General features: G+C 39.9%; 1 protein-coding gene across 4 annotated transcripts in view; it reads left to right on the top strand.

Moving 5' to 3' along the window:
• Nucleotides 1-13,099, top strand: part of UQCC1 (ubiquinol-cytochrome c reductase complex assembly factor 1) — a 101,897-nt gene continuing 88,798 nt past the window's right edge. For all 4 annotated transcript variants that reach the window (XM_040447230.1, XM_040447232.1, XM_040447233.1 and 1 more), the window contains exon 1: nt 1-130. In XM_040447230.1, coding sequence (XP_040303164.1) covers nt 107-130 — 24 coding nt within the window. In that variant the 5' untranslated portion in view covers nt 1-106. The remainder of the gene's footprint in view (nt 131-13,099) is intronic.

Raw genomic sequence — 13,099 nt, forward strand, 5'->3', positions numbered from 1 at the left:
GCTGCCGTTGCCAGGTACCGCCGGCGAAAGGACAACTTAGACAAGGGGAGGGGACAGCGGGGACTCCGGAAGGCCACTCTTTACCCGGAAGTGGTTGCAGAAGAACATGGCGTTGCTGGTGCGAGTCCTTGTGAGTGAGGGAGTACTTTTCTGCGGTCGCCCCCAGGGTTGGAGTCGGAAAAGGCAGGGCGGGAGGAGCTGGAGGAGAGTGCAGGAGGGGAGCTTGGGTGGCAGCGAGGCTGCGCGGTCGCCTTTCTGCGGGGAAACTGAGGCAGCTGCCCACTTTCCCCTACCCTCGGTTTGGTGGTGGCTTCCCCGTTTTTGGAGGAGGGAGAGAGTGACATCGGACCCAAATCTGGCGAAGTTTGCTTTTTCCTCACTTACCTCTTGCGACCGCTCTCCCTCAGGGAGAGGCAGCACGTGGGGGCACTGATTGGAGTTTTCGGGAGGCCTGGGTTCCTGTTTCTGTTCTGTCACTGATTCCCAGTGTGACCTTGGGCAAATCACTTTCGGGTCTCAGTGTCCCGACGGGAAAAATGAGGACGTTAATCTGCAGTTCCTTCGGTTTCCGAGATTCTCTGGGTTTGTTTCCGAGACCAATCAGTAAGACGATTCTTAACTGTACAGTTAAGTGGAATACTGTTTCAGGTCATGAGATTGAAAGCTGCACGCAAACCGAGCTCATACTCTGCCCAGCACAGTGTATGGCACACCGTAGGTGTTCAATAAATGTTGAAGGAATTAACGAAGTGAGGAAGGAATTACTTGACTTCTTAGCACTCTTGTGAGAAACTACGGCCCTTGTGATTCAGCCCCTATCCTTCCTTCTAGCATACTCTGACATCTGGGAATTCAAGGAGAAAGAAAGTGGCAGCAGGAAAAGGTTAGGATGATACAGAACCTAGTTACTAATCATTGAGTGATGGGAGGGTTTATCATTTTAGCTAGTCTTTCAGAAATTGGGTCAAGGACATTGTTTTTCGTAGCAGACACTGCCCATTCCTGCCTCTGGCTATCGTGTGAGTTATTTACACTTATGTTTCTAATCTTTTTATATATGGTTTATAAGAACTGCAATTTTATGTCTTGTATTTATTGTCAGCCTAGCAAAGTGCGGTACTCTCTGTTCCTGCTCAGTAATTGTTTGAAGAATAGCTCATATAACCTACAGAAAGATTCACTTAGTGAAGTAATTGTTGATGCCAGGGCAGAAATTGATTCAGATCTGAGAACTGCGGGAGAAATGGCAAGTAGGATGTCCTAAATTATTACACTTTTAAGATGGATATGTCAGGAAAAAGATGAAAAGTTTATTGGGCTATATACCTGAAAGTAACACCTTGATTTATCTTGGAAGTTAGGGCCTGCCTGATATATTAAATATTGCCCCTGAGTGTGTGGACTGTTGCAGGTTTATTTCTTCTTAGGTGGTAGCATCCATAGACACCACCTAACTGCCCTCTATTTGTCATATTTTTTTGCTATTTATTCCTTTCTGCTCATCCTTTTAGATAAAAAGCAAGTTTAGATAAGGAAAAGTCACTTTTACTTTATACTATGAATCTTTAAAAGTTTCTTATATAATGTGCTGTGTGACAAAGCAATGGAATCTCCCCTAATACTAGTTGAAAGTGACAGTAAACATGAAAGCAGCAGATATTTATTGATTACCTATTCTGAAGAGGCATTTGGGTTAGGTGCTGAGGAATTCACAAATATAGGGAATCTACCTTCTAGGAGTCTGAAGAGCCTTGGTTGAAAGTGTGGCTCTGTTACTTATTATGTGTTACCTGGAGCCAGTCCCCTAACTTCTCTGAGCCTCAGATTTCCTTAACAGTAAGTTTGATAGGATTGATCTGAAAATCAGTTGATACAGGTGACATTTAAGTGCTTTTTCTTCTCTTCCTTTTAGTTCAGCACCTGTTTTGAGAGTACTGCATTCTGGGAACTATCCAAGGAACTGAGGATGAAAATCATAGACCTCTGTCTGAAGTTTATAGTCTAACAGGAGAGACAGAAAAGAGAACTCCTAATACAATACTTGAAATGCTGTGATAGAAGTTTGTACCAGGTGCTATAGGAGCAGAGTAGAGACATACTAAACCAGCTTGAGGATAAGCATCAGGGAGTGATGCCTGAACTAAACGAGAGCATTAGAGAAGGGGAAAGAGAGCATATGCTACTAATGCCAGATAACCAAGAACTGTATGTGACTCTTTTTGGCTTGACTTGGGTACTTATGGTGAAATGGCAGGATTCACGGCCTTGTGTCTCCTGGGTAGGATTAGAGGTTTATCCTGAGGCACAGGGGACCCTTTGAAATGTTTCAAGCAAGGGAAGATTTATTTTTAAAGTTTTTTTTATTTTCAAATAATTTTCATTTTTGGATTTTATTTTTCAAATAATTTTCAAGTTGAAACCAACCCAATCTTCATTTTAAAGTTTCTCTCCTGCCTATAGTATAAACCACTGGGGTACTTCTATAAGCTGAGACCCTGAGTCCTTCAAATGGGTTGAGGAGTTGCATCATGGGTAAACTACAAATGCACACTGAGGAGCTTTGAATAGTGTGCAACCTAACGTGAGCTGATAGCAGCTCAGTGTCTAGGCTGGTTTCCTGTGGTTGCCAGTTTGCGCCTGGCCCTGGAGACTGGGTTCTAGGACAAGGTTATGCACTCCCTGACCTTTTGGTACTTGTGCTGGATACAGACAGGTAGTCCTTGATGGCGATGTATACATATTACTTGGTGTCATCTATCATGCTGTAGATGGCATCTATGTCAAAGCTTCTGTTTTTAATGCAAAAGAGTTTGTTTTTAAAGGTTTTTTTTGATACTTACTCTTTTTTCATTTAAATTTTTAAAGTTAAAGAATAATTGATGTACAGTGTTGCACTTATTTAATTATATAATTTGATAACTGTTTAAAAATTTTTTTTAATGTTTTATTTTATTTTTGAGAGAGAGAGAGAGAGAGACAGAGTGCAAGCAGGGGAGGGGCAGAGAGAGAGGCAGACACAGAATCTGAAGCAGGCTCCAGGCTCTGAACTGTCAGCACGGAGCCAAATGCAGGGCTCAAACTCAGACCATGACCTGAACCGAAGTCGGACGCTTAACCCCTGATAACTGTTAACATAGGTATACACTTGAAAAGCTATCACCACAATAAAAATAATGAACATATCTGTCAGTCTCCAAAATTTCTTTGTACTCTTTTGCAGTCCTTTTCTCCTCTTCTCTCCTGCAACCACCACTGATGAGGGGAACACTTTAGTTTCTTTCTTTCTTTTTTTATTAAAAAAAATTTAAAAATATTTATTTATTTTTGAGAGAGAGGCAGAGTGTGAGGGGGGAAGTGCAGAGAGACAGGGAGACACAGAATCTGAAACAGGCTCTAGGCTCTGAGCTTTCAGCACAGAGCCCAACACAGGGCTCAAACTCATGAACCATGAGATCATGACCTGAGGCAAAGTTGGACACTTAACCAACTGAGCCACCCAGTTGCCCCTAGTTTCTTTTACAAATTTCATGTTGAAAGTGTAAAAAAAGTAAAAAAAAAAAAAAAAACACCATATAAACACTTATATCCACTAGGAGATTTTTGCTTTAATATATCCCTGTAGCAGTTGTTGAAGGATCAGAGTGGCCTGAGTTTCGGGTCCCAAAGTCCAGCCAGAACTACTCACGTAATCCTGGAAGAAGTAGAAGGCCTGTACTAAGAGGAGGCAGGGAAAGTGTGGTTATAGAGGAAGGGATGATTTCAACAAGTATTGAGGAAACAGAGTCTACAGGGTTTGGTGGGAGGTTAGATACTGAGGGTGAGGGAGAGGGGTGTCTAACAGTGAGTCCTAGGTCTGCCTTGGATGACTGAATTAATATAGCAGTGTCCTTCACTGAGAATATCCAGTTGGAGATGGTGGTGTTTTATTGTTTGTTTTTAAGTAGGCTTCACACCCAGCGTGGTGCTTGAAGTAACCACCCTGAGATCAAGACCTGAACTCAGATCAAGAGTTGGAGGCTTAACTGACTGAGCCATCCAGGTGCCCTAAGTGGTTTTTTTTTGTTTGTTTTTTTGTTTTGTTTTGTTTTTTTTAAGCAGCTGGTGAGTTGGTGTTCAGGAGAGACTAAGCAAGCAGAGATATAGGTTGTAGTTGAAATAAGATGTTGAGTTTTCCTGGGGAGTAATATGGATAGCTAACATTTATAGGGCACTTACCATGTGGTAAGCACTCTTGTATACTGTATATATATGTGAACTTAATCCTTACACTAGCCCTTTGACAAGGTAGGCACTATTATTTCCCCCATTTTAAGGTAAGAAATTGGAACCACAGAGAAGTAATATTCCTGAAACATTCTCATTAGTTTCCCCTTATTTTTTTACTCTTTTTTCCCTTCTACAATAATGGGTTTAAGAAGGAAGAGGAAGCTAAAACATTGCTATTGCTAAGTAGCTCCAGCAGAGGAACTGGATATTTGAGTAATACAGTGGGACTTGTTTATGATTTATGAGCTGTCCTGGGCATTGGTGGTCATTTTTGCTTTATTTTGACAGTATTAGAAACCGCAGAAAGCCACTCTTGTGCTAGCTATTTATTTATTTATTATTAAAAAAAATTTTTTTTAATGTTTATTCATTTTTGAGAGACAGACAGAGACGAAGTGTGAGTGGGGGAGAGGCAGAGAGAGAGGGAGACACAATCTGAAGCAGGCTCCAGGCTCTGAGCTGTCAGCACAGGGCCTGATGCGGGGCTTGAACTCACAAACCGTGAGATCATGACCTGAGCTGAAGCAGTCGGTCAACTGACTGAGCCACCCAAGTGCCCCCACTCTTGTGCTTTTTAAAAAAAATTGTAGTAAAATATAGATAATATAAAATGTACCATTTTAATAGTTTTTAACTATACAGTTCAGAATGGTATTAAATGTATTCACATTGTTATGCTGCCATCACACCGTCATTCACAGAACTCTTTTTATCTTGCAAAACTGAAATTCTGCCTATTAAATGATAAATCATTATGCCCCCCTCTACTTAGTCCCAAGCAGCTATCTTTCTTTCTGTCTTTGTGATTTTGACTACTGTAGGTACTCATATAAGTGGAATCATAGGGTATTTGTCCTTTTGTGACTGGTGTATTTCACTCAGCATAATGTCTTCAAGGTTCTTCCATGTTGTAGCATGTGTCAGTTTCCTTCCTTTTTTTTTTTTTTTTTTTTTAAATTTTTTTTTCAACGTTTATTTATTTTTGGGACAGAGAGAGACAGAGCATGAACGGGGGAGGGGCAGAGAGAGAGGGAGACACAGAATCGGAAACAGGGTCCAGGCTCCGAGCCATCAGCCCAGAGCCCGACGCGGGGCTCGAACTCACGGAGCGCGAGATCGTGACCTGGCTGAAGTCGGACGCTTAACCGACTGCGCCACCCAGGCGCCCCAGTTTCCTTCCTTTTTAAGGCTGAATAATATTCCATCGTATGTATAAACCACATTTTGTTTACCCATTATTTTGAGGATAGACACTTGGGTTGCTTCCATCTTTTGGCTATTATGAAATAGTGCTGCCACTATTTATATCTTTTCAAGTCCCTGTTTTTACTTCATTTGGGTATATATTCAGAAGTAGATCATATGGATCATATGGTAATTCTATATTTAATTTTTTGAGCATTTGCCATTTTATTTTCCACAGTGGTTGCACCAGTTTACCTTCCCACCAGGAAAGCATAAGGGCTTCAGTTTCTGTACATCTTTGTTAATGCTTATTATTTTCTTTCTTTCTTTTTTTTTCCTTCATAGTGGCCATCTTAATAGGTGTGAGGTGATATCTCATTGTAGTTTTGATTTGCATTTCTCTAATGATTAATGATGTTGAGCATATTTTATATGCAAGTTGGCCATTTGTATATCTTTGGACAAATGTCTATTTGAGTCCTTTGCCCATTTTTTAATTGAGTTGTTTGTTGTTGAGGAATTTTTTTTTTATATTCTGGAATCAGTGCCTTATCACATCTATGATTTGCAAATACTCTGTCCCATTCCATGGGTTATCTTTTTACTTTGTTGATAGTAGTCTTTGATGCACAAAAGTTTTTAATTTTGATGAAGTCCAACTTAACTATTTTTTCTTTTGTTGTCTGGGCTTTAGTGTCATAGCCAAGAAATCATCGCCAAATCTGATGTCATGAAGCTTTTCCCTTATGTTTCCTTCTAGGAGTGTCATAGTTTTAGGTCTTATGTTTAGATCTTTGATCAATTTTGAATTAATTTTTGTATATGGTATAAGGTTTTATTGTATTTTTTATTATTTTCCTTGTGTTTGCTGTGGTGATAACAATTAACATCTTGATTTATAACAATCCAGTTTGAATTAATATCAACTTAATTTCAGTAATATATAAAAACTTTGGGGGTCCTGGGTGGCTCAGTTGGTTAAGTGTCTAACTTCAGCTCAGGTCATGATCTTGTGGTTCAAGCCCCACGTTGGGCTCTGCACTGACAGCACAGATGGAGCCTGATTGGGATTATCTCTGCCCCTCCCTCCTTCCTCTTGCCTCCATGCTTGCGCTTGCGCACACACGCACACACACACATGTGCGCGCGCACACTCTTTCAAAAATAAATAAATAAACATTAAAAAAAAAACCCTGTGATTCCATTTAGCTCCATTCCTTCCTGGCTCCCTTGTGCCATTAATGTCATTCAAATTATATATTTAAACATTGTGTGCCCATCAGCATAGATTTACAATTTTTGCTTTATGCTGTTGCCTTTTAAGTTAAAAATAAAAATAGAGGAATGCCTGGGTGGCTCAACTGGTTGAGCTCTGACTTCATCTCAGGTCATGATCTCACTGTTTGTGGGTTTGAGCCCTGTGTCGGGCTCTGTGCTGACAGCTCAGAGCCTGGAGCCTGCTTCGGATTCTGTGTCTCCCTCCCTCTCTGCCCCTCCTCCTCTCACACTCTGCCTCTCTCTCATAAATAAAACATTAAAACAAATTAAAAAAATAAAAATAATTAAAAACAAAAAATATACTTAGGCTGTATTTTTTTAATTTATCCAAGTAGTTGCTTTTATCTGTGCACTTTATTTCTTCATGTGGATTTGAGTTAACTGTACTGTCAGAGGTCTCATTTCAGCCTGAAGTTCTCCTTTTAGTGTTTGCTGTAGAGCAGGTCTGCTGTTGGTTTTCTCAGTTTTTGTTTATCTAGAAGGTCCTAATTTTTCATCCCATTGCCTTCTGTCTTCCATGGTTTCTGAGGAGAAATCAGCTATTAATGTTATCAGAGATCTCTTGTACATGTTGAATAGCTTCTCTTGCTGCTTTCAAGATTCTGTGTTTTTGTTTTTCAACAGCTTGATTATGATGTCTTTTTTTTAACACTTTATTTTATTATTATATATTATTTATTAAAATTTTTTTTTAAGTTTATTTATTTTGAGAGCAAGAGAGGGAGAGGCAGGGAGGGGCAGAGAGAGAGTGGGAGAGACAGAATCTCAAGCAGGCTCTGTGCTGACAGCAGATGCAGGGCTTGAATTCATGAACTGTGAGATTATGACCTGAGCTGAAACCAAGAGTTGGACGTTTAACCAACTGAGCCACTGACGTGCCCGTTTCATCTTATTTTTGAGAGAGAGAGAGAGAGAGAGAGAGAGAGAGAGAGCACTTGTGTGTGTACCACATGAGCTGGGGAGGGGCAGAGAGAGGGAGACAGAGGATCTGAAGCAGTCTCTGTGCTGATAGCAGAGGGCCTGATGTGGGGCTTCAACTCACGAACCGAACTGTGAGATCATGACCTGAGCTGAAGTTGGATGCTTAACCGACTGAGCCACTGAGGCACCCAACATATATCTATTTATAGATTTCTCTGCATTTATGCTATTGGAGTTAGTTGAGTTTCTTGGATTTATAGATTGATGTTTTTCATCAAATTTGGGATATTTTCTGCCAGTATTTCTTCAAATATTTTTTGTTTCCCTTTATTTCCTCTTGTCCTTCTGAGACTCCCCTTATACATATGTTGGTACATTTGATGGTATCTAGTAGGTCTCTGAAGCTCTGTTAAAATTTTTTCATTCTTTTTTCTTTCTGTTCCTTAGTTTGGATAATCTTGGTTGATCTATTTTCACGGTCACTGATTTTCTCTTCTGCTCAAATCTGCGGGGGTGCGGTTTAACCCCTTTAGGGAAATGTTCATTTTATTTATTGTTCTTTTCAACACAAGAATTTGTGTGTTTTTTTTTTAAATAATTTCTCTGTTGATATTCTCTATTTTGTGAGATAGCATTCTTATACTTTGCTGTAGTTCTTTAGAATGGTTTCCTTTAGATTATAAACATATTTAGGGGTGCCTGGGTGGCTCAGTAGGTTAAGTGTCTGACTCCTGATTTTGACTCTGGTCATGATCTCATGGTTCATGGGATTGTGCCCTGCATTGAGCTGTGCATTGACAGTGTGGAGCCTGCTTGGGATTCTCTGTCCCTCTCCTGCTTGTGCTTCCACTCAAAATAAATAAACTTTAAATAGTTTCACAGTCTTTGTCTAGTTTATCTAACATGTGAGCTTCTTCAGGGACAGTTTCTGTAGATTTTTTTTTCCCCTTCTGTGTATGGACCATGCTTTTATGTTTCTTTACATGTTTCATACTTTGTTTTTCTTTTTGTTTTTTGTATGAAAACTGGACATTTTGAATAATATGTGGCAACTCTGGAAGTCAGGTCTGTCCTTTCCCAGAGTTTGTTATTGTTTTTCTGTTTAGTGATATTTCTGAATTAACCCTGTAAAGTCTGTATTCTTTATTGTATGGTCTCAGCTCAGTTAGCTTAGTGGTCAGGTAATGATTGGAGACTTCTTAAATACCTGGAACCAGTAAGTCTTCTGTTTTTTGCTGAAGGGCTCTGTGCACATGTTGTGGTACACCATCAACAGTCTTACAATCATTTAACATCTCTGCCTTAAATTTTTTTTTTTTCAACGTTTATTTATTTTTCTTGGGACAGAGAGATACAGAGCATGAACGGGGGAGGGGCAGAGAGAGAGGGAGACACAGAATCAGAAACAGGCTCCAAGCTCTGAGCCATCAGCCCAGAGCCTGACGCGGGGCTCGAACTCCGGGACCGCGAGATCGTGACCTGGCTGAAGTCGGACGCTTAACCGACTGCGCCACCCAGGCGCCTCTAACATCTCTGCCTTAAATTTCACTTCCTGCTTGTGCAGAGCCTCAAGGTTAACCAGAGGTCTCAGGTCTTTCCTGTTCTTGTGCACAGCCCTGTGCATATGCGTGGCCTTCAGATTCCCAGGAATATGTCATACCTTTTCAAAGCTCATTCTCTTGCTTTTCCTTTTAAGCTTCTTTTGTTAGCCTATTGTTTTCTCCATGTATTATCCATTGCCTCAGGCAGTTATGAAGTTAAACAGTTGTTTTCAATGAGTGCTCCTGCAGAAATGTTTTTTTCAGTTTTTTCATGTTGAATGAGTTTTACATTGGATGGAGTCTTCTAAAGAGCTACTAAACAGATCAAATAATGCCATTTCTTTGCAAGTAAGGCTTTAAGGACCATCAACCCCGTTCCGAAGTCAACTTTTTTCCAGAGACCACTAGTTCTTTTTAGTGACTAGTACTATTTAGAAACCAAGTCTGGATGCTGGATGTGGTCATTGCTTCCAGGACCTATCAGGACAGGAATAGGAAGCACATGTATGTGTATACATTTACATAAACACATCTATTTCTGTATTTGTCTATATATATTAATAACCCATACCAATAACTCTAAATTCGTACTAGTATCTTGGGGTTTATTGTACCTTTCTGCCTTTCTACAATAGAAATTTTAATGTACATAATAATACATATATTTACTGATATGCCCAATCTTAATATATTAAATGATTTGCTCAAATCTTTCCCGGATGTAATCAATCTTTTTTTTTATATACATTTTTTTCAACATTTATTTATTTATTTATTTATTTATTTATTTATTTTTGGGACAGAGAGAGACAGAGCATGAACGGGGGAGGGGCAGAGAGAGAGGGAGACACAGAATTGGAAACAGGCTCCAGGCTCTGAGCCATCAGCCCAGAGCCTGACGCGGGGCTCGAACTCCGGGACCGCGAGATCGTGACCTGGCTGAAGTTGGACGCTTAACCGACTGCGCCACCCAGGCGCCCCTATATACATTTTTTTAATGTTTATTTTTGAGAGAGACAGAGACGGAATGCGAGTGGGTTGGGGCAGAGAGAGAGCGAGGCACAGAATCCAAAGCAGGCTCCAGGTTCTGAGCTGTCAGCACAGAGCCCGGCGCGGGGCTGGAACTCACGTGAGATCATGACCTGAGCCGAAGTCGGATGCTCAACTGACTGAGCCACCCGGGCACCCCGTAATTCAATCTTTTAAAGCTCAGATTGGAACCCCCAACAAAGTGGGAGGAGGCAGTGGATTCAGTAATGATGGAAGGAATTGTTGAACATTCTCTGCTCCTCTGGTATGTCTAAGTATCCTTTTGTATAGCATGCGACTTCATAATTTGCAGGATAGTTTGCTACAATAGTGTTTATCCTCTGGATTATGGAATTAAATTAGTATCCATGGCATTCAGACTACAGGAACCAGTGAACATTTATTTACAGAGTAGATTTGGTGACTATGGTTGATCTTCATTATTCAAGATTCTGTATTTTTGAATTCATTATACTTGCAAAGATTTATTTGTAATTCCCAAATCAATATTCATGGCACTTTTAATGGTCATTTATGGATATGTGCAGAGGAGTGAAAAATTGGAGCTGCAACATGCAAGTCCTTGCTGAGATCGATATGCTGACTTATTTCAGCTCTTATACTGTAAATAAGTATTGTTTTCACAGTCTATTTAATGCTAAAGTTTTTGTATTTTTGTGCCTTGTTGGTGATTTCCCTGTTTAATATGGCCCCTAAATGTAGTTATCTAGTGTTACTAAGTGCAAGAAGGCTGTGATATTCCTTATAGAGAAAACTTACATGTTAGATAAGTTTTGTTCAGGAGTGAGTTACAGTGCTATTGTCCATGAGTTCAATGTTAATGAGTTAATTGTATATTTATAAATAATAAGATGTCTTTAAAGAGAAACACACAAGGTTATGTATTGATTGGTTTATGAAAATGTTGTGACCAGAGGCTTTCAGGAACCTAACCCTGTGTTTTCTCTAGGAGCAATGGTTCAGTATTTGCTAACTCAGTGTTTATAGTCACTTTATAAAGCAAAACTACGGAGAATAGGAGAATGGACTACCTGTAAAGCCTTTTCCAATTCATGAGTAAGCCAAGGAAAATACTATGTACAGTATCTTAAAAAACACATGCAGCAACAGGCTGGTCAATGGACTGATTAAAGCTGTAGTTGAAAAACTGGTCTGTCAGAATATTTTGAAATACAAATGTAAAATCACCTGCAGTTAACAATATGTACAGAAAGTAAAAACATGAAACCTGTCTTTAAGATTTTGGTTTTGAAGTGTTGGTGAGGTACAAAGACAATAAAACCTCTTCCCACTTAATAATGGTGTATATATTAGCCTAAGTTAAGGCAGTAATTCTAACCATTGGAAATGGCTGTAAATGTTTTCCTGAACTTGGAAGTTGAGGTTTGCTAATTGTTATAGGCCTGATATGTTAGTACCTTTAAGAGGGAGCTAAGTACTTCCACAGATTTTTAAAAATATCTTTCTTTCTCTTTCTTTCTTTCTTTCTTTCTTTCTTTCTTTCTTTCTTTCTTTCTTTCTTATTTAGAAATTTTTAAAATTTATTTTTGAGAGAGAGGTTGAAAGAGAGAGAGAGAGCAAGCAGGGGAGGGGCAGAGAGAGAGGGGGACAGAATCCAAAGCAGGCTCCGGGCTTTAAGCTGTCAGCACAGAGCCCGACACAGGGCCGAACCCACAAACTACGAGATCATGACCTGAGTGAGCCTAAGTCAGACACTTAACGGACTGAGCCACCCAGGCCCCCCCACAGATTTATATTTATAAATTAAGTACTGGGAGAAGTGGGAAGGAATATGGACCAAGTAGAGTCAGTAGAACCAGTACCTGGAGTCTGGGGAGACCTTTTTTTTTTTTTTTTTTTAAAGATTATTGATTTATTTTGAGAGAGAGAGAGAGTGCAAGGTGGGAAGGGGCAGAGAGAGAGGGAGAAAGAGAATCCCAAGCAGACTCTGCACTGTCAGAACAGAGCCCAATGCAGGGCTTGAACTCACAAACTGAGATCATGACCTGAGCTGAAACCAAGAGTTGGTCACTTAACGTTCTGAGCCACCCAGGTGCCCCTGAGGAGACTTTTTGAAGCTAATGAACTCATGGGTTGGGGAGGAGGGAAGAAGAGAGTCCCAGAGGAACTGACTAGAAGGGAATTAGCTTGTGTGGAGAGGAGTAGTAATTCCCAAACCAGAGAATCTGAGTCAGGTTTTGGAACTGCTGAATGGAGAATACAAGGCAGGGTATGTAAATATAAAGATGAGTCTAGAGGGGTCTAGTTGGTCAAGATCAGGTGTTGACGTTTGATTAAAGAGGCACTTGGAGGCACTGCAAGCTTTTGAGAAAGGGAATTCCAGGTTAAAAACAATATTTTAAGAAAATAGTTCTTTTTTCTATGACAGTTTGCTGGTGAAAGAGAAGCTTATTTACATAATTCAGTAACAGTTGTTAATAACAGTAATGATGCTTTTGTGTGTATTTTAGTATTCTCAAGGTGCTTTTACATATGATCCTTGGAACACTCCTGTGAGGTAGCTTTTATTATTCCCACTTTACATAAGGGAAAATGGAGGTCCAGAATGTTGAGTAGCTAGTTCAGGGTCACACAGCTATTCAATAAGAATCTTGGGATTCAAATACCCTTTCTGCTACATACCCTTTCTGCTCAGTTTCAGTTAAGGGTTTGAACAAGAGTTGTTGTTGTAGGATTGGAGAAGGAAAGAACAGAGCTGATTGCTTCTTTCTTCTAATAAGAACTGATTTAATGTATTGGCATAAAACCAAGTAGAACCAAAATTACAGAGAAAAATTTTGTTGACGTGGGGAAAAATATGATTAAATTCTTCAGAAGATCTTCCAAAAGTTTGCATT

This window comes from Herpailurus yagouaroundi, unplaced genomic scaffold (genome assembly GCF_014898765.1).
Source record: "Herpailurus yagouaroundi ecotype Mexico unplaced genomic scaffold, PumYag 196, whole genome shotgun sequence".
Lineage (NCBI taxonomy): Eukaryota > Metazoa > Chordata > Mammalia > Carnivora > Felidae > Herpailurus > Herpailurus yagouaroundi.